The sequence below is a fragment of the Apteryx rowi genome, unplaced genomic scaffold, assembly GCF_003343035.1.
Source record: "Apteryx rowi isolate R43461 unplaced genomic scaffold, aptRow1 scaffold_387, whole genome shotgun sequence".
In the NCBI taxonomy this organism is placed as follows: domain Eukaryota; kingdom Metazoa; phylum Chordata; class Aves; order Apterygiformes; family Apterygidae; genus Apteryx; species Apteryx rowi.
In genome coordinates this window covers 403,676-431,663 of record NW_020450385.1, presented here as the reverse complement: position 1 = coordinate 431,663, position 27,988 = coordinate 403,676, and the positions used below count along the sequence as shown (strand labels likewise).

The 27,988-nt window shown below is 44.8% G+C and overlaps 1 protein-coding gene across 2 annotated transcripts in view; it reads right to left on the bottom strand.

Moving 5' to 3' along the window:
* Nucleotides 1-27,988, bottom strand: part of SPTBN1 (spectrin beta, non-erythrocytic 1) — a 103,437-nt gene that overhangs the window by 49,020 nt on the left and 26,429 nt on the right. For both annotated transcript variants that reach the window (XM_026074386.1, XM_026074387.1), the window contains exons 2-4: nt 9,861-10,012; nt 3,417-3,590; nt 1,586-1,677 (exon numbers count right to left, since the gene is read on the bottom strand). In XM_026074386.1, the coding sequence (XP_025930171.1) occupies nt 1,586-1,677; nt 3,417-3,590; nt 9,861-10,012 (418 nt within the window). The remainder of the gene's footprint in view (nt 1-1,585; nt 1,678-3,416; nt 3,591-9,860; nt 10,013-27,988) is intronic.

Sequence of the window (27,988 nt, the reverse complement as noted above, 5' to 3'; positions counted from 1 at the left end):
CTGCAGGTGCCACAGGAGCAATAATACATTAAGTTTTCCTTGAAATGGTCTGCTGTCATGAGCAGCTTCAAGGACTGACCCTATTCACCATCTGACTTTTAAACAAGATGTATGCGTGATGACCACCTTCATGTTCCATGAATAAGCAGAGGCAGAATTAATTTGCTTGGTGATTCAGGTATTTTAGGAGTCTCAAAAAAGTTCAGGCTGCTCACAAACCGACTTTTAATGAAGTTCTCGAGAAGACAAAGTATCACTAGAATAATGCAAAAGTGCCCATTTCATTAATTACATGGTCATCCATGTTTCATGGGGGAAACRTATTGAATTCCTATAAATAATGGATATTTACCTATGCAAGAAGGTTACTGTTAGAGAAAGACATTTTGGAAGTATTTCCATTTATGAAAAATCCTCTTCATAGTGGAAAAAACAGAATGATAATCACAGATATTCAAGCTCATGCTAGAAACGCATGTGGCTAAACCATATAACTAGACAGAAAGAAACAGTAGCCAGCTGGTTTTATCTTCCTTGTAGCTCTCAAAATGTATTCTGTGCAACAAATTCTGCTGCCACCAGCTTCTACTTTAGAGTAGATGATTCAGCCAAGACAGGAGACTAACCTTCACCTTTGCTGCTATTTTATCCACCCTGCTGGGTGGATCCCACTGCATTACGCTGAATAGATATAAAAAAGACATTATGTCTGCACGACAGGGATACTTTATGAATGCCAGAATACACATTTCAGCACTTTTGAGATGTAAAATACACTTCTGCATCTTATGCCATTGAAAAAGAAGTAATTTTATGTATGATCTTTGAAAATAAGTAAAAAATAAAATCCGCTAAATAGTATCATTTGGTCTTCAGGTTTTGGATGGCTGTCTGCCTCAAGAGACATCACAATTAAGAACAGTTTTTAATGCTCAGAAAATCCTAGTCAGTCAATACACACAGATGCAGACAGAACATAGCAATCATCAGCTCAAACTTGGCCTGCTCACACTGTAGTCAAAAGGGAGAGTTTGATGGTAACTTAGATGGCACAGGACTGGTCCCTGTATATCTTTCCTAGATTACATGATAAAAAATAGAAGCTCAGGACTCAGATTAAATTCACTTTCATTCTGACAATAACAACTGAACATGTCACAAATGGTATATCATTCTTTACAAGAATGGACTCAACTACCGCAACTTCCAAAGGAACCGTAGATTGGGACAAAGCTTATGAAATTGTTTTAAAAAGCTATTTTCTGCATATCTATATGTCATTATATAGGGAAAGAGGGAAAAGATGGTGGCAAACATCCAAAGCATCATTATTTCTTCGGAGTATGAATGAAAAAGAATTGTCATATTACTACATATTCATAGATTCTCAGATTCAGATGTTTATTATACAGAATTCATAATAACATAATCGATTCAGAATTTTATGACTTGTAAACATCAGTTCTCTCCTCTTGGTTCAATCCATTTAAGGAGAGATATGTGTTTGCCCATTTAAAGTGATTTCAGTGAAAACTCAAAATGCTATAAGAAGAGCTTTAGAGATAACCACTTAATCTACACTCACCCAGCTGTCTTCATCTGGCACCATAAAAGCAAAGCATCTTTAGCAGATTTCTTCTCCTTGTTGTCCTCAGTTTCAACACTGATATCTTGGATCTAAAAGTAACAAAGCAGTTTTAATTAGCTCACCTCTGAGAAAACAATTTTTTGCCTTTTTTGAAAAGATGAAATAAATTTATATCAGAATGTAAGTAACAAGGGAAATCTAAGATGACCCAAGTGGCAAGGAAGGAGTACATAAGGCTCCTCTTCATTTAAGTGCCTTCATGTCAAAAGAAAGCTTCATCTGCCTTTATTATACTGGAGGATTATTATTTGTTTAGTCCATAGACAAAAAGGTTTAAACTTCACCAGAATATTTATTTCCAACTGTCAAGGCAAAACCTGTTTTATACAGCATTATGGTCTCATCCTGCAAGGCGCTGTAAGCATCCTGCAGCATGCTGAGCACACCCATCTTTGCAGAGTGAAGGACCTAGGGCAGGTAAGGGCCCTTGCAGGGAATCTACTGGCAAAACCTAACCAGGAGTTTCATAGGAGCAAACACATTTTCTGACACCAAGCTTGGAGAAAACAGTCTGCCCTTAACAGCATCACAAAGATATATTCTGGATTCTCAGCCATTATCCACTTTATAAAAAGAAAGAAAGAAGACAAACACTTCTTACTTCATAAGGATAAACAAATATATCTGATCTTATGGATATACCTCAATACTTTTTTAAAAAGTATTGTACCACACAACTGCTGTTCAGCTAATATAAAGTCTTCGGTGAAATTCCACAGCCATCACTGAAAGTCAGGCAAAACGCTTTCATGTTAGGAAAAACACCRAGCAACATGGAACTTAAGAGAATGTTATTTTTATTTCGGGTTTCTGCAAAAGAACTTTCTAGCCTTTGCTGACTGAGGTCAAAGACCAACGTGCATCTTGCTGGAAAACGAGAAATCACTGCCTCCAGCCGAGGCACTAAAACACCTCCTGTGGGTGCGCCTAGTTCGCTTCAGGGCAAAGTCAGCCAGGTTACTGTCAACCACTGCAGAGGTAGGAACAGCTGAGGGTAGCATTTCCCCTAGGTCTGCAAGAGCATGTATGTCTATCTGCCAGATGTTCTGGTACTATCAGTGAGGCGAATCATTAACCAGTCTGTCAAATGGATCTTCCTTTCCCTAGAAAGCATTCCCCGGATCTGCACACAGAGCCTCAGTGCAGGACCCCCATGAACAGGTAGAGGTACCCCTCCGTTCAGGCAGGAACTCCCTTCCCCATCATTTATTATGGATCTGAAGAGCTTGAAATACCCCTACTCACTGTGCACACAGCTTTAAGTGAAGCTTAAAGAAAGCTAAAATGTCGAAGTTTTTAGAAGGATGTTCTGGCTCTCAGCGGTAACAAGAGAAGCAAGTTGCATGCACATTAACAGTACGAGTTAAAACTGAAACATGATAGCTTCACAAACAACTTGACATTATTTTAAGTGTTTAAAAGATCAAACTCTCTGGAAATAAAAATAAAACAGAGTTTGTTTGGGTTCTGGGGCTTCATAATTAATAGTACTATAAAAATAAAAGCATCTGACTCTGCACACAGGAAACCTAAGCCTCTAACTCCCATTGGCTGTCACAACAGATCAGCAGTACCATTAAGATTAATTTATACTCTGTCCTCTAAGCTCTGAAGCATGTTCTGCCAGATGCTAAGCACCTTTCACTCCCATCATGCCAGAGGGCTTGGGAGCACTCCACACTTAATAAGCACAATAAAACATATTACAAACAAGCATGGAAAACGCAAACGTGTGTGTGCATTTACGTATGCACGTATAGATCTTTACCTGGAATCTCAGGATAATGGTCCAGATAAGGCCAAGTGTCAGCCTGTGATTCCCATCCACAATATCATGAGACCCCATGTTTTCCAGGTGCACTCTTTGCTCTTTCAGAAACTGAAGGGCTTTATCAACATTCTCCAGGCAATGGATGCGCATCCTTCCTTTAGTTGGTTTGGGCTAGAAGGCAAAAGGGAGAAGAAAAACATACATTGCTATAGGTGGAAGAAGAAGAGGTGCTTGTTAACTGTTCAGTCCAGGCAGGTGGGCCGCTACCAGCCAGAAATACTGCTTTTCAAGTTTTGCAGAACAAATATTTGTTCTTCAGATTCGAGGGGCGCAACCACTCCATACCCCTCGCCATGCATTTATGCAAGGATAATGGCAGTGGGCATCAAACCCGCAGCCGGAGCGCCGAACGCCCACGTCCCACCCTGCAAGCACCCGGGGCTGAGCTGCCCTGCGCGCTGCAGGCTGCCTCCAGCCCTGGCAGCCAGGGACCACCACGGCTGCTCCTCCCAGAAGGGCTTGTGGTGACAGGTACCAAGCTTAACCGTGGACCTCACAAAGAGCAGGAGCAAGTTTCTGAATAGAAGTTGAAGCCCATTTCATTTGCTTTTCAAAATATTCTGCCTGCTTACTTCCTTCAGTTTTTCAGTCTAGTAGATTCATTCACTATCTGGATGATATTCAATTTCATTAGGTTTATGCCATGCCTACTACAATGCCCTAAAATGCTCTTTTCTTTTCGCCAGCACAAGTTCTTCCACACTTAGAAAGAAAAAAGATTCTGCAAAGATAAAGATACGAAACAAGCCCGTAACTGGCATATGCACGCAATAAAAGGAATTGGTAATGGTCCAGAGAACATCTGCAAATACAGGCACACATTCTCTTAAAAAGCAGTTCAGATTTGGACCCTAAGCTAGTCAATGAAACACCTTGAGAAGGAAATTTCATTGCTTTTCTGAGCAGTTAAAGACAGACAGATGTTATGGAAATAAAAGAACAGATTTATTTCAAACAATTTCTCCCCCGGGGGGGGAGGGGGAAGTAGCCACACAAAAGTAATGCATTTTTATGAAGACCCAGTGTAAATGAAAAAAGCCATGACTATATTAACAGCATGTTAAAGTCAGTTGTAAAACTGAATAAATTTAAAGGAACTTTGTTCTGCAGATAAGCGTTACAGTTGAACAACTTGTTCAGTGCTCACTGTCACCAAAGGTACTCAGCCAAACTACTAATTGACATAATTTCTTTGTTGTCTGGAGCGAACATAATTAACCAGCCGTGGAAACAGTCGAGACAAAATCCTCTCCTCGGACTGCATTCAAGGGGAAGAGTTTCAGCCAGAGCCATATTATGTTCCCCAGAAGCAGCAGCCTGAACAGCAGTGTGACATAAAGATGAAACGCTTGCTAGAAAGATGCCCTTCGGGACGCTTTTACGCTTCAGAGGTCATTAGTTTCACTTCAGTTTTCGGTCGCCGCCAGTTCTCCTTCAGAGGCAGGGCAGCACAGCCGAGAGAGCCAGCACCGTCCCCCGTTGAGGGGGTGAATTCCCAAGAACCCGGCACTGCTTTCGGGTGCGAGAGGACCCCAGAGGAGGCACAAACTGCACGCACACCCTATGCATATACTTACATATGCCCAAACACCACCATATAGGATGAACTGCCCCTCGCGCAAGCGAGGGTGAGAGTGAGGTTACATGATTATCAGCTTAACCCAGCCACAGACCCACTGCTGTCAACAGGRACGATCCCGGATCCACCCTGCTGCTGGTGCTACCTATTACCCAAGCATGTGGTTAAACTGGACCAGAGATTTAAGTTAACCTTGCAAACTGCAAAGGACAAACGGATTCCCAGGGAGGGAGAGGAGCCCACGGCTGGGGGGCACAGGGCTGCGCTCGCTCCTGCCGGTGCCCCAGCTCCGTGTTTACAATTTATACAAGGTGCGTTGCTTTTATGACGATGTTCCCGAAACATGGGAAGGGCTGCTGCTACCGTGGCTGCTTCTAAGAAGCAACGAAAGACCTGATTTTGTTCTCCCACAAATTAGAGGAGTCCTTCTCATTTACCCGAACAGCAACTCCACTAGGCTGTAATGCTCCAAGTTATTTAGCAGAAAATGTTTTAAAAATGCCTTTTCTGCTGTCAGAAACTCCAGCACCAAGGTGACAGAGTTGATACCATTCACTACAGGTGTTTTGTTTAGTTCCTGAGGCCACCTGCTCCCACAACCTATATGACCACCTGCTCTCAGATGAAGAATACAGGAAATACAGCCTTCGTTTACCGGCAAGATTTTTCTCCCCACAAGCACAATGATTTTATGGGAAGTAGCAGAGGACACACAATAGATCACATAACAATCAAATCAGACCCAGAGGACCTCTAAAATCTGGTGAATGGACAATCTTCACAGCGTCCGCACTGGCCTCCACTGAACGTCACCGATGTGAGCGCAGGCTTACCCCGACCGCCGGGGCGCAGCRGCAGGACAGAGAGCCCAGGGCAGCAAGCTCACGATGGCGCAGACTGCCAGCGGGGCAACTGCCTGTCCTCTCTCCTCCCCTTAGTGTCCGCCTGTAGCATGCAGCTCCTCTACATGCTTCCTGATGCTGTTATGTTTCACCTAAGCTTCTGCCTCCTCATCATGCACGGAAATAAGAAAGTTTTATTTCTCCACAGCAGTTGTTTCTTTCTGATCTAAAGAAGCCGGTTGAGTGCTCCATCCATGGTTTCCAAAGGCTGGGGTTAGATTTGTAGCAGTGCAAAATACATTTCCAACCTCCCCTTGATCCAGAGGGGACATTCAGCTCCCCGTAGAGCAGGAAAGAGCTGACTTTTCTAGTGCCACAGTGACTTCTGGGTGGACTTTCTGGCTCAGAAATTCCCTGTTGGGACTACAACAACTTATTATTAGTGTAGACTAGGGCCATTCAAACTATGATTTATTAATGGCCTGAGAAGCCACTTCAAACCCCTGCACAGAACCAGAACATGGTGACAACTTGGCCAAAAAAATGTAGGGCACCCCCAGAAGACAGGAGGTTAAATTTTACTGAACATCTGCCTAGGCAGGTCATACAGGTTTTAACCCACTGCTCTTTGACAAGAAGGGGAAGAGAAGTCTGAGACCTGTTTGTACAAGGTGTGGCTGCTCTTGCCACACTCTCCTGCACAGCCTCAACGTGAGACAGAAATGGCCTCGAGAACAGCCTACCAGTTCCCCTTCGGCAGGAGTCTCACCTCTATTAAGCTAACAGGTCCACAAAATTAACCAGAGGAAAAAAAAGCATGCTGAATGCATTGCTTATGGTATTTACACGAACTCAAAATCTTCACAAGCATGTTATCAGGAAGATCCATATTACTTCAAAAATCTTCCCTTCTCCAATAGGAAACGTGACAGAATTCACTAGAGAGGATCTGCTTAAACAATTTGACCTTTGAGCATTCAGGAATTCTAAGGAAATTATCGAGCCTTTATCTAGTTCTGGAAGAAACTGAGCTAAATGCTCAATTTTATGTGGAAAACAATTCTCGGCTTTATTTTTCTGTTTGGGAGAAGCTGGTTAACAGTGTGCGCAAACAAAATTACAACTGTCTTTTCATACTGGTTGGATTCTTTCCCCACTTTGCTCAGTGGCACGCTATCGTGTTGTTTTTGAATATTGTGCCATTCTGAGGACCTTAAATAGTTAAGATCTGGACTAAAAACTAGGACTGGAAATAACTGAGTGAAGATGGGAAGATGTAAACGTTGCCCTTCTATTTATAAGGCAGCGGGTGACTGAAGAAAGCTGCAGCTCATGCCTTCAGGTCCAAACAACTCTGTGATAATTACGTAGTCATTCTTATTTATTGGTGTTATTACTGTCCACAATGCCCAGACGTACCTGTCATGATGGAGGTAGCTGTGAAGGTCTATGTCAAGAGAACTTACAGTCTAAGACCAGAGACAATGAATGGATAGGGACCAGTGGGGGCATACACAGAAACAGAAAGGCAGTGTTAACCAGCCTGATAGACAGTGATTTGCAACCTTCAGCAGCCCACATACTGCCACATTTTTGGTGACTGACATAATGAGCTTTGAGGAGAATAAATGTTTCTAGGCAGCTCCTACCAAACAGGAGTCACAGCTCAGAAAGAAGCAAAAGAGTGCCAGTTTGAGAACTGAAGCTATTTTGTACACTCTCACTTGGAGGCTCCCCAACATACCTTCAAGGACTCTGGGTTTACAGAGTCAGAAGCCACAAGATCTTTTGAAAAATGCAGGGTTTGCTCAAACGTGGCTGGAAGTTTTAGGGACGGCAAAGAGCAGTCCTCTTTCCCAGATTAGTATCCTAAATACAGGAATGTCCTCACAGGTATATGGTTCCAGCTCTGGAATCCGAGTCATGATCTCTAACATGAGAACAAAATTCTGCTTGTCCTACCGCATCAATAAATACACCGCATTAAAATAATGATCTAGGCTAGTTTCTGTGTCCCTTTATTCCATTCTTACCACTTGAGGTTTCTCATCTTGATGTTAAGCTTCCCGGGTAAGACAATGCCTTTACATTCTGCTGTGGTGGCATGGAGATGTCAGAACTTAATCAATAGCAACTAAAATAAATTCCAAAAGACCAGAGAATGTCAACAACTACATGCTGATCCTACTAGCATATTTTTAGTGTGTGTAATTGTCTCAAGGTTTAGTGAATTGCATTATCTGGATTCTTGTTTGCGGAGGAAGGTGTGGTGGAATGTGCTGTTCAAACAGAGACTGATGTCCTCCATCCTGAGGCTGAGATAACGAAGCTAGAATAAGAATTTGTGGTCGTGCTGGCAGCTGTCAATGCGATACGCAAACGATGATGCAAGTGCAGATCCAGCACTCTCACCGGGTGACTCCTGCACCCTCCCACCAGATCAGCTGCGTAAGCACTGTTTGCATTTTTCAAGACCTGGAGTGAAAAATGTAAATGAATCATGCAGCAGGAGTTACACGACTGGTTTGAGCTCCACCACTGCTATTTGACACTGAAAGTCCAATCTTGGCAGGCAGATATGAAGGTTTAAGCTGAGGTGGCAGAGGTGTAGCCTGAATTGTTAAATAATGGTGCACACTGATCTCAGTTATTCCTGTATGACTGAGAATAGATTCGGATCTCAGTGCTACTGGCCGTGAGTACGTCCAACACTAAAACCTCACTGAAGTAAGATTTTGGCACAGAGAGAAACATATTTTGAGCAACAYAGAGTTGACAAACACGAAAAGTATTTACCTCGACCTGCAGAGCACCAGGACAGAGTACTTCTATGCATGTGAGAGTCTCCTCAACATCACAGATGCATTTGGAAATCTCTCCCTCTTGCCTTACTGTACAGATACTACACTGCGGGCCATCTGTTCAATTCGTTACTCAGGGTATTAAGCCATGGAGCTTCCATTAATAGGAGTGCTTGATGACAAGTGATTACCCAGTCGCAACCTCATGTAGCCTTAGGTCTTAGCTAAAGACCCATATTTCTTTGAAAAGATTGCTTTAAATTAGGTTGTTAAGAACATGGCCATCATTTAAGGAACCGAGTGAAAAACTGATACCCGGACATTGCCTGAAGCCCAGTTTTCCTGTCATGCAGCAGAATTTTTCACTATAGGGATTTTCTTACTCACCAACCCCTTGTGCTGATATTAAGGGGATTCCCTCAACATACCCAAAGAAAGAATTTGGCCCATTATTTATTTATTTCAGATGTACCTCTAACCAAGGAAAATCCAGGCCATATCTATCCTAGTAAACTCAGGTACGCGCAGGAGCCTTCCTGAGCACTGGGATATGATTAACAACACGGTTAAAACTGCCACAGTGTTCCCCAGCATGGATCTGGCYCTCGCTAACTAGCTGTCCTCAGCAATCCCCAGGCACGCTCCAGGGGATGGGATGTCTTGGGGCAGGCAGGCAGCCAGCGTGCAGCCACCTGGGTCTGGCAGCCGTGTTTACTAGAGCAGATAGGGGCCAGCTGGCCACGGTGCCCAGGAACATTCCCCAGCACGTGCAATTCAGCGTTACAGAGACGGTCTCAGGGGCCGGGGATCCCTGAGTGCTCTGCTGCTGCCAGACTCGGTGGTAGTCAGTACGCTGCTGGAAGCACTTAGCATCTCACTAGCAAGAAGCCTTAAAAGGAGACGTCCTTTGATTCCTACTGAAACCAATAGGAAGATATGTTAATGGAGTTTGGATCCAGCTGTTCCTGAAGCAACAGACTTTTGTTTCTTTTAAGTACATAGGAAGACATTTCTTAAAAAGAACACGTGCAACTCTGAATCCTCTAAAATCACTGATAGTTTTGCTGGACTTCAGTTGAGCCAAGAGTTCACTCACAGTTTTTATGACAAAAAGGTACAAAAAAGAACCCCAGTGAATATAAAATAAACAGGCACTTACAAGTCTCTCTCCCGAAAGAACTTCCAGAAGTTTGATAAGCATTCTTCCATCGCGAAGGTCAGTGTATAGATCTGTAATTCTGCAGGATACGCGTGCCAAGTGTGAATTAACCCACTTCGTGAAAGTCTTCTTCTGAACTGCCTCACGTTCATCTGTTGGGAAAACAACATGACATCACTCAAAATAAATCAGTTTATGTACCTACAAGAAAATGTGATKCTCAAACATATCTAATACATTAAATGAAAGAATCTTGCTTTTTTTAAGCAGAATCATTGCAGAATTTGGGACTTCTCACTGAAAATCCATCTTTCTTCCTATTTTATAACATTTTCTAGTGTCATTGGGAATTTTACTGAGTTACTGTCTATGGAATATCTCTGAAGTATATATTGCAGACTTACACGCTGCTTATAGAAGCAGCTTTCTTAAGCTATGAAGAGGTCAGTTGYAGAGCTACAACAAAAAAGCCATTTTGGACTGATCAAACTGTCCAGTAATTTGCTCAAGAGTTATCTTCCACCTTTGGAAGAACAGACCAACTTCTGCTCCTGAATGCATGCATAAGTTCACAGTAGATCCTCTGAAATAGCAGTCATTAGCATAGGATTAGCATAGGTATAAAAGCGAGCAGAAACCAAAGCTTCTCATTTATTTTTTTCCTCTCATTATAATATTTATTTGCAGATTCAACATTTATAACTGTACTCACACAATGTCAAGATGAACTTTTCCACAACTGCATGTTTGAAATAGGCTTGCATTTATTTAAGCCATAGAAAAATAGGTTCTTTCCACTTTCCCTTCTCAGAGTCTTTCACAACTGTTTATACAGGAAAACACTGGCTAAGAGAGCTCTCTGAATGCACACACTCATTACAGACCGCATTAATTCAGAAACTCTTAAACAGTTATTGGTCAAGCAGAGAATAATTCTCAGAAAATATCACATATCTTTGCAGGTAAAGTCTTTTGTCAAGGGCTTTGGATCAATCCCTTACTTGTTAGCAAAAAGTCATTTCACTGAGTTGGGAAGTACTATGGACCGACTTTGTCAAAACACAGGTGCCTAAGCTTGGACTCCAAAGTCCATAATTAGACATACAAATGGAAGGTGTCTGCTTTTCAAAGCGGCTGAACATCCAAAGCTCTCACTGGTGTCTTTGGAAGTTTGGAGCCGCTTTCAGAAGTGGGACGTGAAGATTTGTAAATCCTAAACCAAAATGTAACACACCCATTTCTTAAAACTCTGAGCATGTTGTTTTAAACACAGAAAATATTTATGCCAGTGCAGAGGAACTGAAATTTCCTATCTGACTAGCCTGGGTGTCAGTGGATGCCCTCCTTCAAGAGGAACTACGTGCCCACTTGCCGGCAGCAAGCGTGGCCGGGGCACAATCCCAGCACGTTCATATCTAGCTTTCTCCTCCAGCCCCACGGAACCATAGGGATAGCAGGACAAGTCTGATCTTGGTGACAAAGAATAACAAAAAAGAAGCTGCAGCTGGAGAGGACAGAAAGTTGGGGAACAAGTTATTATTTATATGAAAAAACAGTACGAAAATAAATAACAGAGACAACAGAAGGTGGTTAAGGAGGGAGGATTTGAAAGGGAGGGGGAGAGCAGATGAGCGCTGTGGTGATGGTTTGTCTAATTGCACAAACCCCACCCCAAGATTTCAGTTCCTCCCATGTATTTCTGAACTTATTCTTGCCACTCTATCATGTGGTAGGAAGAGACCCAAAGTTAATGCACTGAAACTGTCCCACAAGTAACAACCTCGACCCACCTATAAAGGTGGGAAACTAAAAAAAAAARGGKGGGGGGGGACTTGGAAAGACTTCAAAGGTGATTTTTGTGGCAATGCACCAACACGCTTTCAACGAATTGACACCCCGTGTGACGCTTGCTTGTGCTCGCTTTCTATGAAGGAGAGTCTTGCTGCCCATGCAGGAAGAAAACAGGAAGGCAGCAATAGCTGTGGCCGCTCTGCAGTGCCCTGAGCGACCGACCGTGCTTTCTGAGCCGCCGCCACCGCCGCGCTCGCCCTCGCGGCCTCCTGCTGCCCGCCAAAGGGCCCGTGCCGGCGGCCGCGCACCACGCTCCTCTCACCGCCGCAGCACGTCACGGCCGTGGGGCTGCTGACGAGCACGGGGACAGGAGAACAGCCCGCTCAGCAGAGAGCCCAAACCTCGCCCCCTCCGCTATAAAAATAAATATTGCCTTGGCAGGCAAAAACTGCAGCGTCTCCTAACCAAGTCGCAATTCACGCCAGCAGCGTGACGACGTAGTTTGTTCAATCTTGGATCAAAGGGGGAAAAAACCCAACGCATCTGACTAGAGGGAATAGTAACCTATGATTTAAATATAGTCTCTGTTAACCTTAAGTATATTTTTAAGAACTATTTATAGCAAGTTCCTGGGAATGCTGTATCTGCATAACTGCTTGTCTACTAATCCATGCTTTTAGTAGAAATATTTTTTAAAATGAATGAGTCACGAAATAAAAGCCTTGCAAAAACCTGTTTTTCAAACAAAATTCCAGCAGAAGTTACCACGCCTCCCTTGACCAGATTCACTGGCTTAAGCAGGCCCCAAAACAGCACTGCAAGCCTGTTTATTTTACTGCAGTCTCTGTACAGCAGCACAACGTTGAGACCCCTGTGGCTACGTTCATCCTGAAGAGACACAAGGATGGACAGGGTCCCGAAATAAGGTTGGATACTGAAAATATCATACACACAAGAAAGATGTGAAACATCATTAGGAAAATGTCCTAGTCAAAATCTTTGGTCAAAAGCTACAATTATCAACACCCCTCCAGCTCAGTTTGGGACCGTGCTAAGAAGCAACAGGGGGGAAAGAACAGCACTGGGTACCGTGGGCTTTTAGTAAGAGGAGATGCAGGGTCAGCGCCCCGTTGCGAACAGACTAAGGACAAGACACAGGAAATACGGTGGTGCCGCCAAGCCAGGCTGTGACGCCTTTGGTGCCATTGTGTGAATGGCACTGGCTTGGGACCGTCCCCGGGAGCCAGCGAGCCCCTGGCGAGAGGCGGGAGGCATCGGCAGCCCCTCGGGGATGCCTCCCGCCAGCGGGCGCAGCCCCCCTGCGGCTCCCCCCAAAAAGGCTCCCCAGCCCATCGGCGGGCCCCAAAGCGGACGCGAAAGAGCGTCTCCCGCTTCGGCAGTGGGGATGCGGGGAAAAAGCTCCCCGCAAAGTGACATCTTCCGCGCTGCCGCAGCATCCTTAAGCTCACCAAGCGATGGGTGCGGGACGGGATGGGGCGCTGCTCCCCCCCRGAGGCCCGCCGCGCTTCGGCGGCTTACCGCCCCGTCCCATTGTACACGGGTTTTTTAGTCTGGTTCAAAGACGGTTGCCGCCTCTCCCCTTTCTACCTTCCCGTTTCCTCCGCACCGCGCGCTGCGGTCCTCTGGTTTCCTGTTTACAGCGYGCGGTTCAGGGGCTCGGCTGGTTTCTCGGGCTCTTCGCCTCCCCGCTCGCCGTCGCCCTCTGCCCTGGCCCCCACCCATCCTCCCTCCCCCGCTGCCAGCTGAAACAGCGAGACACCGCTGCAGAGGCCGCAGCCGCCGCGGCGTCGGCGCTGCCCCCCGGCTCCCGCGTGCCGAGCCTGCCCTCCGCGCCCGCGTTGCAACTCGCTTGGCGCAGGCCCAGCTCACCTCCCCGATGCCCTGCTGGCGCCACCAGCAGCAGGAACACCCCAGCAGAGAGGGCAAAGCCATTCCTGCCGCCGTTGCCACGTAACTCCTGCAGCGCTGCATGCTATCATAAGGGAAAACCAGGCCGAAGCGTGTTTCGAAAGCTGCGTGGCTGGGGCCGGTCATGCTAAAACCTCTCCTGATGATTTCTACGTGGTATTTTGCAACGACTGCAGGTTTTTGCAACCCTTTTACCAACCCCTTCAAACTGATAAACCGTATTTTTCTGCTCTGGTGTTTCAGGTTAAAACATGCATAGAATTAAAAGCAATGAATTTTAGTCTGGGCTCGATAGAGAGAGAAAGAAACAGATATAGAAAACTGGTACTCACAGCTTGGAAAATTCAGCTAAGCACAGAACATCGCTATTATACTTTTCAGGGGTACTGCTATGCAAAAAGCTCTACACTAAGGGCCGAGCACGTCCATAAGGATGATATCATAGACTTAACACTGGAGATGGGCCCTGAAGYGCTATTTATGAATCTCATGTGATCGTTTTGACAGATGTCCTTCAGAGCTTCAAAATCACATTTTCAGGTTTCGAAGATTAACCAAAAGCAGAGGATATGGGTGGAGCCCCAAGTGTCCTGCAGCTTGTGCAAACACTTGTTTCCCGAGGGTAAAGAGAAACGCACAACATGCAAAACATGCGCAGCAGGGAAACGGAAGCAGCTCTCCCAGCCGTATTGATAACAGAGAATCCAACTTATCTCAAAGCAACATTAGGAAGGAAATTTCCTTTACGCGGAAACCCCCATGACAATACCACCAGCACACGGGGGCTTGCGAACTCCAGCTCTGCGACTGTGATAAATCAAGGACTGACTTTGTTTACGAGTTTAGTAAATAAGCAGCAGTTTGTTCACTGCAACTCACATAAAACAGGGCTGGAAGAGCTCACAGGCAGTCATCGAGCCCCTTCACCAGCTGAGGGGAGTCATTTTTCCCCTCTACCGATTTGATGGGGGGAAAAAAAACAGACAAAACGTAGACAACTTTCCGAAAGACGGAAGTCGGAGTTGTCAGAGGCTGAATCCCCTGTGCAGGGTTGCAGGAAGGGGCTCACACACACCACCTTCTCCTCTCCGTTACACACGGGCAGCTCTGCCAGCTGGGCCAGAACAATGGAGAATTTGCCTTAGCGAATGCCCTGGAAGATGCATGGCTCCAAAATCCCCATGGCCCCTTTGAAGCTCCCACGTGCCAGAAAGCGTTATCAGCCTCCATCCTTTTGCACTGCTCTTGTGGCAAAGGCCTCATTTTTCTAAAAACAGCTTGACGACGGTCTGCTCCCTTCCATACCGGTCAAATCACATTTTCAACAAATGGACCTTGAATCCATTTAAAACTGAATCGCAAATATGTTTGGCACATGCTGCTGCCAGCCCAGCGCAGGTAACAGGACTTTCAGCATGTAAAAGCACTTGGGCTGAAAAACTCTCCGCACCCAATCGGATAAACTGCAAAGGCAGAGCTCGGAAAGGAGCTGAAACGCTCCTGAAGAAAATGCAGAAGTGCAGAGCATTAATGGAAACTTGACATGAACACCAAGGGCCTAGGACTAAGTGCAGGGTGCTGAGCGCTGCCACTGCATTGTGCGTGCAGCTGCCCGGCCAGCGCTTGTGCTCGGAGGTGGCTGGTGGTGTACATCGCAAACCCGCTGGCCGGCTGGGGGGACAGGCCGTTCGCTCTACAGCTTACCAACATTGTGGATCCATGTAATGCGTCAAGCAAGGCAAATTAAGGATGAATTTTCACGCCTAGCTCCAAAAGATGCATCTCCTGCAGGTTTAAGCCTTTTTTACTCTCCAAGCTAGAATTTCTCTGGCTTAAAATTATTAATATCCACTATAGCGGCACACGCAGACGGTGTGCACCCTACGTGAAACGTTGCTAAATACCCGACTTGGAGACCAGACAAGCGTTGCTCCAGGTACACCGCTTTTGCTGAAGATACTCAATATCCACAGCTCCCCAGAATCCCTCCGATCACAACCTCGGTCAACAGTGCAAAGAGGGAAACAGAGCTTTTTTTCACAGGACAACATTCACATCACTGCTGGATTCAGGAGGCAGGATACCACTGTACGTTTGCTCATAGATGCGAGGAGATGGAGCTAAGCAGTGACTAATATTCACAGCTGGACAAATTCCAGCCAGGCTTGAAGGCTTTTCTATTGAGAAAGAYGCCTGTGAAAATGGCCAATCAGCCAGCTGGGCCAGACTATTTTGGTCAGTCTTTTATCAGGAAAGGACAGGAATGCATTCAGCACAACAGCCCTCACCGTGCGCTGGCTGCAGCGCGGGGCACCGGGGGCTGGCGAAGCTCTGCGCCCGCCGGCCCAGCTCTGCTCCCCAGCCCTGGGGGCCCTGGCGCAGCAAACGTCCCAGCCCTGCCACCCCCACCTGGCGAACGAGTCTCCAGCCAGACAAACAGCGCATTTCTGCAATGGCCATACGGCTGTCCTGCAGCCAAAAGTGGTCAGCAGCTCCTCTGTAACCTCCTTTAACGCAGCATCAAGGCTAGATTGGGAGTGCCGCTCTCTCCTGGGGACCCTTAACCGTACATGAAATAATTCCAATATGGGACTAACCTCTGCTCTTTAGGCAGCCTTGAGTACAGGCTTGTACAAAATACATCCACTGGAGAGACATCCCCAGGCCCTCACCCTGCCCTGGCGCACAGGCTGGTATATAGTCCCCTTGACGTACCCAACCACATCGCGGGTAGCAGGCAGGACGCAGTGACAGCTCATTCATTCGCCACCCTTCCAGCAGGGTTATGGGAAAAGAGCAATGCTGGTTGTTCCCAGCCTTAAATTCCCTGCCCAAACAGAAGGAAACATACTTGGATGAAGGCTGGGGGCGAGCCACGGCCCTGGCCTGGGACCTCTGCCGGGGGGAGGCTGAGGCTGGGTTTTGCGCACGTGTGACAGGTTTAGTCTGGCCCACAAACATCTGCACCAGCACAGCTGAGGGGAGAAACATCTGCGCAGAGAAAGGCTCACAAAATGATGGCCTTTCTGCACAGCTACTACACATCTTGTAGTAGTAAATGCAGCGGTAAGAAGCCTAGGCAGAACATGTATAAGCATATGCAGTCAAGCATGTATGTACATTCACAAAATCTAAATTAAAATATATTGGAATCAACCAACAGGAAAGAAAATTAGGGCAGAAAGAGGGATCATCCAGTGAGGAGGAGGATTGCTAGATGTTCTTAAAAAAAAAAAAGGAAATAAAATGAGTTTGTCTTAACAGTCAGGTGTCCTATGACTGAATATTTTCCCTTTAATAGCGAGGCAATAGAACTGAACAGTGGATGCTGCTGTAGATAATGGCTCAGGACTGAACACAGGAGTTGATAAAAATGGAAAGAAAGGAGAAATGCAGTAAGCCGAAGTCCATAATGACACACACGTGTGCAGGCAAGCAACAACCTAGAATAAAACCTGCAGGGGAAGTCAAACTAGAGGATTTTATACAGAGAATATAATTACGCAATGGTACAACACTTGGTAACAACCAGATGAACTTTAAAAATAAAAGTATATCCTTCACTTTTATGTTAATCTTTCAAGTTTAACATGGAGAAATGGCTCAAGCTGATGTTTTTGATACAAGYATCATGTGTTTGTTATGGATATTTTATGCTACAAAGTAATATTTGGTGCAACTTCCCCACCAAAAATGGTGAGATTACGCTGGGGGTCCTACCGGCTTGAGCATGAACTTGACAAGAGCTTGAATGTGAACGTGAACATGAAAGATGACAAAGCGAAGAGGTGATGTTGTTCATGCAGTGTTTAGCTGGTGGTTTTCATCAGGAGCAAAATCCTTGCTGCTTTCCCGACTCTGCTACCCAGGGACTACTGTTCAACAGCCAGGCTGCGCGTTCTGCAACCCATTTCCATTTACCAGGCAGCACCCGCCAGCTTTTAAACCCTATTAAATATCTCCCCATCTCTATTAAATGTTACATCACATGACTACTTTCACTGCTGAAAATGCGCTGAAAAGAAAAGAGGGAAAGCTAAATAATGCAGCGTCTGGAAAAAACTATTCTGCTGCTTTCTCTTTGATGTCACTAAACCGCACTCAAACAATAAAACGATGCACGGAACAATGTCCGGGAGCCGGCCAGGCGTTACAGACTGGGGAAGGGCAGGTCCTCTCATTGTCTTTATTTTTACACAGAGTTTATGGCATTCTGGTGTCAGCAATATAAAAATAAACCTTCTGAAAGCCAGCTTCAGATTCACGTAGACGAATGAGTATGTCCATCTGCAAAAGGCTGCTGTACAGTCTCCCACGGCAATAAATGTCACCTGGGGTTAACAGACTAGACAGAAGAACGCAGCCTATTTCTTTTTTTAATTCAGAAGATGAGACTGACATATGTAAGCAGACTCAGAGGGAAGAATATATGCTCAGCTTTCCCTACATTGGTGTAAACTACATGAATTGCATGTTTAACTTCAGGAATGCTGGAAGATAAAATTGGGTAAATATCTCCTGTGTCATGATCAACTCCTGGCTATTGAAAAGACCATGTTATATAGCCCATTTCATAAACATTAACCATTCACCTTTTTTCACTGTACTGTACGATACCAGCTGACTTGTTTTCTGGAATAAATTGCAAGGCAGCTATAAAAAACAGCTTTTCTAATGGATAGTTAAGATGGTTTAACATTCTGGGTGCTGCTCTTAGAAACACCTATACCCATCTTCAGCTTTAAACACCATCAGCTGCCCTGATTTAAATATAACTAACTGCCCACGTACTTGAAGTCCACTATGAGAATAAAAGTTCAAGAGGACCACTGCCTGAGCTATTGTAYTTGGAGAAAGACATTACAAAAATGTTTTTACAGCAAAATAGCCAGGGAACAGTTGAATGAAGAAATAACTTTATGGTCTAATGAGTGTCCAACATACAGTTCAGACAGACCTCCTTTTAAAAACAGCATGAAAAATACCTTAGTGTTGTTCATATTTAAAATAAAAGGACAAAAATTCCTTATGGCTGATTTGATCCCTAGTGTTTTACATCACTGGTTACCATTCTTTCCTTTGGGTAACAGAGAAATCACTTCATTAAAAGGAGCATGGAAAAAGCATCAGCCTGTCCCAAGACACTGACTGTGAAATTCCCACACAAGAACAACGCACAGACTGAGGTCACGGTAGTATCTGAAGTATGCGCAGTCTTGTGGGGTCTTTGCTCTTTCCTTTAAAAAACATTATCAACATAATGCAGGGAAGTGCCAAGGTTTTTTTGTTTGTTTGTTTTGGAGGTAGGGGGTAAGAGGGTGGCATTATTTTTCATACTTGCCCAACCCACTATCTGATCAGCAATATTACCAAGGCTGAGAGCAAGGCTTGGTACTTATGCAGAGAACTTGTTAGGTACTTCGCTGTATTAAAGTTCATCTTATTACTTCCTGTGTTCAGCAAAACCAGCAGAATGAAAGAGTTTTTATAGTGGATTCCTGATTTTTTAGAAGAGGAAAAACAAGGGTAAGGATTTTTTTTTGATGATGATTTCGTTTCTGTTATTCTCTTTTTCTTTCAGTCCTCCTCCTCTTTTCCTCAGTTGCAGATAATGCCTGTTCTGATCATGAGCTCAGCATTCACACCCATGACTACAAGCAATCTGCTATTTCTGCAATACAACTATGTGACCAAACTGGGATCCTCCTTATCTAGGTGTTTTGAAATACAAAATTATAACTGTTAAACAGAGATGAGTCATTAAGGGATGGGCATCAGGACTCAGTGTTCACCATAAAGACAGGGAAATGGATGCTGAAACTCATCATCTGTAGAGCATCAGCATGACTTTAGCAAGACTTTTGATACTTTCACCCAGTTTCCTGTCATTCCCACTGATGAGATATGAACTGCATGGGTAGACTACAAGGTGGAGGCAAAACAAGCTGGACAGCCAGGCTAGAAGGGTTGTGGTCAGTGGTTCAAAGCCCAGCTGATGGCTGATTTCTAGTGGTGTACCCCAGGGGTTGATTATGGGGCTAATACTGCTTAACATCTTCATTAATGACAAGGACAACAGGGTGGCGCACACACACAGAGTAAGCTTGCAGATGACATCAAATTTGGGGGAGTGGCTGATGACCCTGGAGGGGCAGGACTGCTGATCAGAGGGACCTCGACAGGCTGGAGAGATGCAGATGGAGGAAGTTCAGCAAAGGCAAACACAAGTCCTGCTTCAGAGACTGAATAACCCACGCACCAACGCTGGCTGGGGCTGACCAGCTGGGGAGAAGCTCTGCAGAGAAGGACCTGGGGGTCCTGGAGGACACCAAGTTGACCATGGGCAACATGCCCTYGCAGCAAGGGCATTAAACCTCGCACTTGGCTGTATTAGCAAGAGGGCAGCAGGAGGTAGAGGGAGGTGAACCCTTCCCCTCCCTCAGCACTGGTGAGACATCTGGAGTGCTGGRTCCAGGGCCGGGCTCCTCAGTACAAGAGACATGGACATACTGGAGCGAGTCCAGTGGAGGCCACCAGGATGGTCGGAGGCTGGAGCACAAGGTGTGCGAGGGGAGAACTGGGTTTGCTCAGCCTGGAGAAAAGGCAGCGAAGTGGAGATTTTACTGCTGTCAGCAACCACCTAATGGACAGAGCCAGGCTCTTCTTGGAGGGGCACGGTGAAAGGACACAGGGTGACACACCCAAGTCACAGCAAGCGAAATTCTGATGCAATATCAGGAAAAATGTTTTCATCACATGGGGGTTTCAGACACTGGAACCAGGCCCAGAGAGGCTGTGGGATCTCTCTCTTGGGGATATTCAAAACCTGACAAGACAAGGCCCTACGCAACGTGATCTAATGCTGAAGCTGACCCTGCTTTGAGCAGGGGTGTTGGACCAAATAAACTACTGATGTCCCTTCCAAGCTAAATTATTCTATGATTCTATGAATTTCAGCAAACTTAAACAAAAACTGGCCAGAAAACTGAACTGCTAATATTCCCATGGAATGTCACTGAGGGATTTCAGAGAGCTGTAAAGTCTCTTCCTTCATCTGAGGTACAAGTTGAGACATTATACGGAGTAAAAAGTCAAATTGGTGGTATGTCTTGACTGTGCTTCTTTAAAAACTCATTGTAATCAGAAAGAAAAATAGATGAAAGAAATGCCAAACCTTTGTTGGTTTCATGTTTAAATCTAATTTAATGAAAGAAAAGCATGAATAGAAAAAAAAATCTATGATGAATGCATTTAATCCTTTCAAAATATTAAATCTGTGTGCTAAGAGATGTTATCATTATAATTAGTTGCTGTTAAATTATAATTTTCATTATCACAGAAATATTTTAAATGGAAGAACATGTATTTAGACAACCACTGTGTTGATCAGGGATTAATAACAGTTCCAGTTTAACAGGCTGATTTCATAGCCTTGCTGCACAATGTGTTTGGTTCACCCAGTTTCCATGGCCACAGAATAATTTACAAATGTTAACTGCATGCTATGTTGCAGAGTCAGACACACTACTCTGCACTGACAGGTTGCTGAATAAAAGCAGTGACACCATAGGTAAGCCAGGCTGCGGCTCAACGTGCCTGAGGTCTAGGCTAAAGCCCCGAAGGTGCCCCCCACATTGAAAGCAGAGAGTAATAGCAATAAAAACACTGTAGATTACAACAAAAATTACCTGTATAACTGTAGGAACCTACGATATTTATAACATACTGTTATTTCTGAGAGGAGAGTTTTTAAAATGAATGAAATGTAATGAGATTTGAAACAAACTGCTAATAAGAAGCATTAGAGGAAAAATCCCTAATCTGCTCTGGCTGTAATGCGCAAACCCATCATGCAGAGCTCCAGCTGAAGTCCTGGAGGTCCTGTCTTTGGGGACCGGTAGAACTGACGCCTTCACCTGCTAGATAGCTTGAGAGAAGCTCCAGAAAAATCAAGCTACAGTGCAAACTTTAACAAACACATTTTGATCAGTCACTCCATATATTACAGCTTTTCTTTAAGTCTTTCCATGCAATACGTACTTTCCTGTAACTTCTGAGGTACAAACGAGTTGCAAATATATTCTAATTCTTCACCTCAAGATTCTCCTGTTTGTCTGTTTGATACCAACATACTGTCACTTACTTAACTGCTTTCAAGGGACAATGGGGCAAGATTAGGCAAATTCATTTTAGTCTTTGGAGTTATGCAACACTGGGAAAAAAAGATACTTTTCCAGTAAGGTATTTCTTGCCCATGTAATAACTTTCAAAGCAGTAACAAATTGATGCAGAAGAACCCCTATGTTTAAAACTCCAGCAGATCTCTCTGACATTTAAAAGACAAGGCAAATTGGAAGGAATTAGTTCAGTAAAATTACACTTTGAACATCTTAAATGTGTATCTTCATCCAGAAACTTCACTTGTTTTTCTAGTCTTAAAAGTGGATCTGTGAAGTGTACTGGATTATGCAATGCATGCACTACACAAACTGAAAAGCTCTGCATGGGTACAAAGCTGTGGCTTCAAGTAAAGTCATCTGTGAGAACTCCAAATAATTTACCTTCACATTCTTCTTTTTTTAAATTTTTCTCCAGCACAACAAGAAAAGTAAGTGCACAGCTTAACATGAGTTCAGTATGATCAACGCAAGCAGCACGCAAACCCCCAAAGTCATTTCACTGATGCCACCTTAATCATATTGCATGCAGACCACATATTCTGGGCTTTTTCTCCCCAAATGTAAATCTGGCTATATTTTTATTTTACATACTACAAAACATGGAGATTAATAACGGCACAGACAGAGCCTAAGAACTTCTGAAAGCTGAGTGTCTGATTAATGCTCCTGGGTGTCTGTTAATGCGATTTTAATGCCGTTAAAAAAATAACTGAGGTATTGGTTCAGCACAGAACTATGGCACATTTGCCTTAAATATGTGAACAGGCTCTCTGAACTCACTAAGACTATTTTTGTGCTTATACCTCAAAATAATCTTACACACCTTTATGACCAAAACACACGGAGACATATGTGCACGCGGACACTCATGAAATAACAGAACCAATACAGTGGCTGGAAACCTGCTGAAATCCAACAGGATATAAAAACTCCAAAACCTGAAAATGCACTTACGACATTTTTGGAATGGCAGTTTTTATGCAGTCTCTTTGTGCGCCTTATCTGCGTGTTCATAAAGCCAGAGACAACGGAGCGATTTTCAGGTCTCCAAACTCAGGAGCTCACATAAGCCTGACTCAAAAACACGAGCAGCCTACGCATAAGAAAAACGCACCATGAATTCACTTTTGAATATAAGGTCCACAGTGACCTGCAACTGGTGCCAGGGAAACGTATTTAAACTTGGCAACAGGAGCTAAACCAGAAGGGAGAGTTTACCTATGTAGCACACAAAACAAAAGATATTCTGGCATCAGGTAGTTCATAAGCCTGAAAATGGTGCTAACATATGGTCGGAGTCAACTGTGGCCGTGGAGACTGGAGGAGGGGTAAAGGCCAGCCCATAGCCAACCCACCGCAACGGGCACTGCAAAGACTGTACCGTCTTGTCTGGTCATTTTACTCATGCAGGTGAAACCCTGAGGGCAAACGTGTTTTCCCCACCGCTGTTTTATTTTGTGTTGCGGGAACTGTCAGGTCGTGTCCTGGCCCTGCCATACGCAGCCCAGCAAGAAGAGCTCTCCTGGCTGCTATTATTCAGAAAAAAGTGTCTGCCGTGAGGGCCTGGCTGGGACAYGGCTGGCCCCAGGCGGGAGGACACAGGAGCATCTTTCAAGTGGCACAAAAGTGTCCTTAGCCRTGGCCATCAATGTGCCGGCAAACAACAGTGCAACTAGCCTGTTAAGAGCAAATTTTCATTTGTAACTAGTGCTTGCCCTGATATCTTGACAAAAGCATGACTTTTTGTATGAGAAATTGGCTACAAGCCAAATTTTGCAAAGTTTTTTCCCAATGTGGGAAAAAATCTTTTTTATGATTTTCTTTTCATCTTTCATTTACATCCTCCTCTTCTCTTTCTGCCTTTACTTGAGCCATACTCCATTTCCAAAGAACCTGACGTCTACCAATACAACAACAGCTTTACAGAGCTCTATGTAATAAGACAAAATGCAACAACCGTGCCCTCAGGAACTGACTCCTTTCCAATATTCAGAATTGCCATCGCATCATTCCGCTGAGTCTGATGAGACTCCCATCAATAAAAAAAGGTGCAACCGAAAGAAGGCCAATGTTAAACACAAGAGTAAAAAGTGATAGGTCTGGTCTGGTACACATCTCGTGCACCCTCCTCCACGCCTACTGTCAAGTACCATGCATTATTTTAAATTACATTGCTACCAAGACCCTTTTGAGAATAATTTCAAAATGCCTTCAATCAAAGATGACATGCATGCCATGTTTCTGCCTGGTACASCTTTTTAAAGCCTAGAGACAAATTCCCGTAAATAAAGATATACATCCTGGAGATTTGATAACCCCCCTATCAGACATCATTATTTATTTATTGGGCGGGAGAGGGAGCAGGAAGAGAGGGTTTAATACTACGTGAGTAGCAACGGATTGAARGAAGGAACATGCCACCATTTCCGTGTCACATTCCATGTCCCCCTGCGAGAAGCACTACCATAAGAGCTTGGGCAACAGCTACAAGCAGTCGTGCCCAGGTGCAGCCAGGGCGTAAGCTGCTACTGGAGACCGCCGGATTATCGCTCCACCTGTAGAAGTGACAGTAGCCAAGAGGTTGCCTAGGAAACAGGTACAGAATTGCCTCGACACCTTGCCACAGTCGCACGGGAATTTTTTTTATCATTGCTTCCTYGTGCTAAAAGCAGAGCCCCCCTTCCTCTCCCCGGCAGCAGGTGAGCCGCGAGCAGGGCAGGGGCTGGGACCTGACACCCTCCGCGGGAGGGCAGGCGCCGTTCCTGCAGCTGTGGCCGGAGCAGCCCCCGGTACGCCTCCCGCATCCTCTGGACTTGAGATGGGAGCCTCGACCCAACCAGACGTGCTCCCCTTAGTCAAAGGGTCAACGCAGAGCCCGCAGCGCCGCCGGCCCCAGCCCGTGGGCACGGCCCGGCCTGCAAGAGGAGCAAACCCTTCCCTGCCCGCCGCCCGTGCCCTGGGGCTGCAGACATTGCCGCCCCAAGGAATTACTTTTATTTAAAGAACTTGAGACACTTCACATCTAAAGGTAGGGTTAACCCAAATTATTTAACTCCCCAGTGAATAAGAATAGCACAAAGGTCAGAAGTTCAGCGCGAAACCAATGTCTGACATTTCTGGACACCTCCCCTACTTGTTCAGGGCCTTACTTCACTGCCATTTCATGATCACTATTACTCATGCTAAATTGCAATCAAAGTACAGTCACATCCGCAATTTCAGTGCCGTCTCCTCCTTTAGATTGCCAGGCAATCTAGAAAGACTCCAAGAGAAACACACCCTGGAAAATAAGGGCTCTCGCACTAACAGAGTAAGCCTAGCTGGAAAGATATTTACCTAGACACAGAATAAATAATTATCTGCAGCAAAGCCATGGTTAGCTGACTACAAATGACTGGGCACGTTTTCCCTTTCCCTTTTTTCCTGGAATCAAGGCATTTTCAAATTGGTCTCAAGAACTGCAAACGTTCCCTGGAGAAAATGGACACAAAGAACCGGACTTTTATTTTTTGATAAGGGGAAGGGCAAGACTGAACCCAACCTATGCTATATCACTGTGGAGAAGCCGAAACCAAAGAGCAGTAGTTATTTGAGAAGAACGAATGAGCAGGCCTGAATGCTGGAGATAAAATCCTATGAGCAAAGCCCTAAGCACTGTACAGTTGTGGAGATTCACTACCTGTAATGGGGCTACCTTGGTTTAAATTATCTGAGAAGTGGACTCTGTATATTAATGGACTTTCTGAAGAGTTTGCCAAGCCATAAAGTTAAATTTAAGTATTTTTCTTAAACAACTTTTTTTTTCCCTGAGAAAAATCTGTGCAGCAAGGATTTATTTTGTTTGGTAACTGATATATAGAAAAACTCCTAATCTCTTTGTTACAAAGCTAAATTTTGCTTTTTTTAAAAAAAAATCTTCATAGACATAAGAGTATCTCTTGCTCATGATTAGGGTGCTGCGGTAACACAGATAACTTTTGTAACTTGTCACCACACTTTCTACACTGTCCCTTTGATATGCAATTCTCCTGCAATTCTACCTGAAGACTCTCTAAAACAAACAAACAAAGAAAAACCACCAAAAAAAATCCTCAGAAATTTCGCCTTGACATTTTTACAATTTCCAAAGCTGAGATTCTTGTGGTCTTTCTAGTTTCAGGGAAAACAAACTTGAACCTGGTAMAACACCCTTTGGAATGATGCTTCTTCTGCTCGCTAATGTAGGACACATGCAAAACTTGCAAGTAAGAATTTATATTTATGACTTATTCCCCCCACCTCCCCAAGCTAGATCTTCATACGCAATCTGGCACTGCTTTTTGTAAAGCTGTATTCTACTGCTTCAGGCATCAAATAGAAAATTAAGTCTGTCAGGTGTGAGCTCGTCATGTATTAGGAACTGGGCCTGAGCTCTCAAGAGTTCCTGCTCCTATTTTTTATGAACAAAGCAAACTTGATTGAACATGAAATTATCTAAGTTTCCAGTAATCTCGTTTCAGAATTAAAAGGCCGCTCGGTAATGCCAGGTCTTTCACAAGACCTTTCAAAAGCCATGAGCGTGGCCTCTAGACGCTGCCAAATTACTGTAAGTATGTCTGTTTAACTGTACTGTTCCCCTCCGACACCAAAGGGCTTTTTCTTGAAGCCTTCTCTCCAAGGGGAACAGTGGGGCATTGAGCGCCTCTACGGAGGCTGGTTAATATTAGTTTGGCCAAGCAGCTCTCTCCCAACAAAGGACGCTCTCAGCCCGGGCACCCTCGCTCCAGCAGCAGCTCCACGAGGCCTTTTGTGCGGCAGCGGCAGGAGGCTCCCCCGGCCACCGCCACCTCCTGGTCCCCATCACAGGCCATGTCCTGCGGGCAGAGGCGGGAAGATGYGGCTACGGGCATCCTTGGGAGCAGGCGGCTCCCAATCCGCGCCCGCCCTCCCAAATCACTCCGGGAGCACCGCGGAAGGACCCCGGGCCACACGGGGAAAGTATGCCAGGCGTTCGTGCTGGCCACGTCCGGCACGTGAGGGAGATGACACGTTCAAAGCCGAGCCCAGAGCAAGACGCTCCTCCCCGAAACGTCGCCCTCAGGGCCATGTGCTGACCGGACCGGCAGAGCTTGCCCTGATGCCCAGGGACCCACGGGTTTCCTGCTCTGACCCGGGGCTCTGGAAGGGCTAAGGCTTTCCAGGGGTGGGAAGGGAGCCGTTTGCCTACTACCTATTAAACAGCCTTAATCTTTGGAGTCATTACGCCACTTAGGTCGGACAGTGAAACGGGGAAAGGGACCGTTACCTGCCAGCCCCAGGCATTCATTTCCTAAGGAAATTCCAGATTTGACTTCTTGTGGGAAGAACAACGCAAACTCTGAAACACCTTCTTATTTATTATGTTATTCCATCTCCCTCACCACAGCTTTTTAAGTTGACAGAAGCCAACACTTGATATTTTGCTTAACCATTTTCCCAAACTTGATTATTAAATATACGGAGATCATTCATTTTCACATAGGGAAAAAATATGTTATACCCCGATATTGAATAACTGATATTTAATACTTCTCAGTTCAGCTGAAACAGGAACAAAAAGACCTTCAGAGCTGTTAGTAATTAAATACTCTTTCAGTGAGTTGCCTCAGATCAGCATCCAGAAAAGGTTACTGCATCTTCTTACACAAAACTGAGCACCCTATTAAACCCATGTCCTGCGCTGTAATGGCAGAAGAGTAGTTTAGTACAGGAAACAGGAAAAGTGGTTTTCTGTGCAAAATGCTGCATATCTGTAATTTCTTTTTCTTCAACATTTCTCCTTAGCTTAGGTGGCATTTCATGCAGTTTGCCAGTCAAAGCATGCATCCGAGAGAAAAGAGAAAGATGAAAAGAAGAGAAGGAAAAGAAGGAAATCACAAAATAGATTTGAGAAAGATTTCAGGAAGGAAAGCTTATCACTGTTTTGGCTTTTTTAATCACCACTTTCATCTGTCTGTTGTCTTTTTATATTGCTCCACTTTCCACAGAAGTTAATGGCAAAAACCACAGTTTGAATGGGGTTTTGGGATAGTAAAACTATTTGGAACTGGACTCTGTATTCCTATGTGGTTCTAACGTGCCTGCAGAACACTGGGATTCTCTGGAATTTAGCTTATTTAAGGCATCCAGTACAGAAACACAAAAGGTCAGTCGCYGTGCCAGCACAAACCCGTGCGTTTCTAGAGGCACAGAGCTATGTGGATTTACACC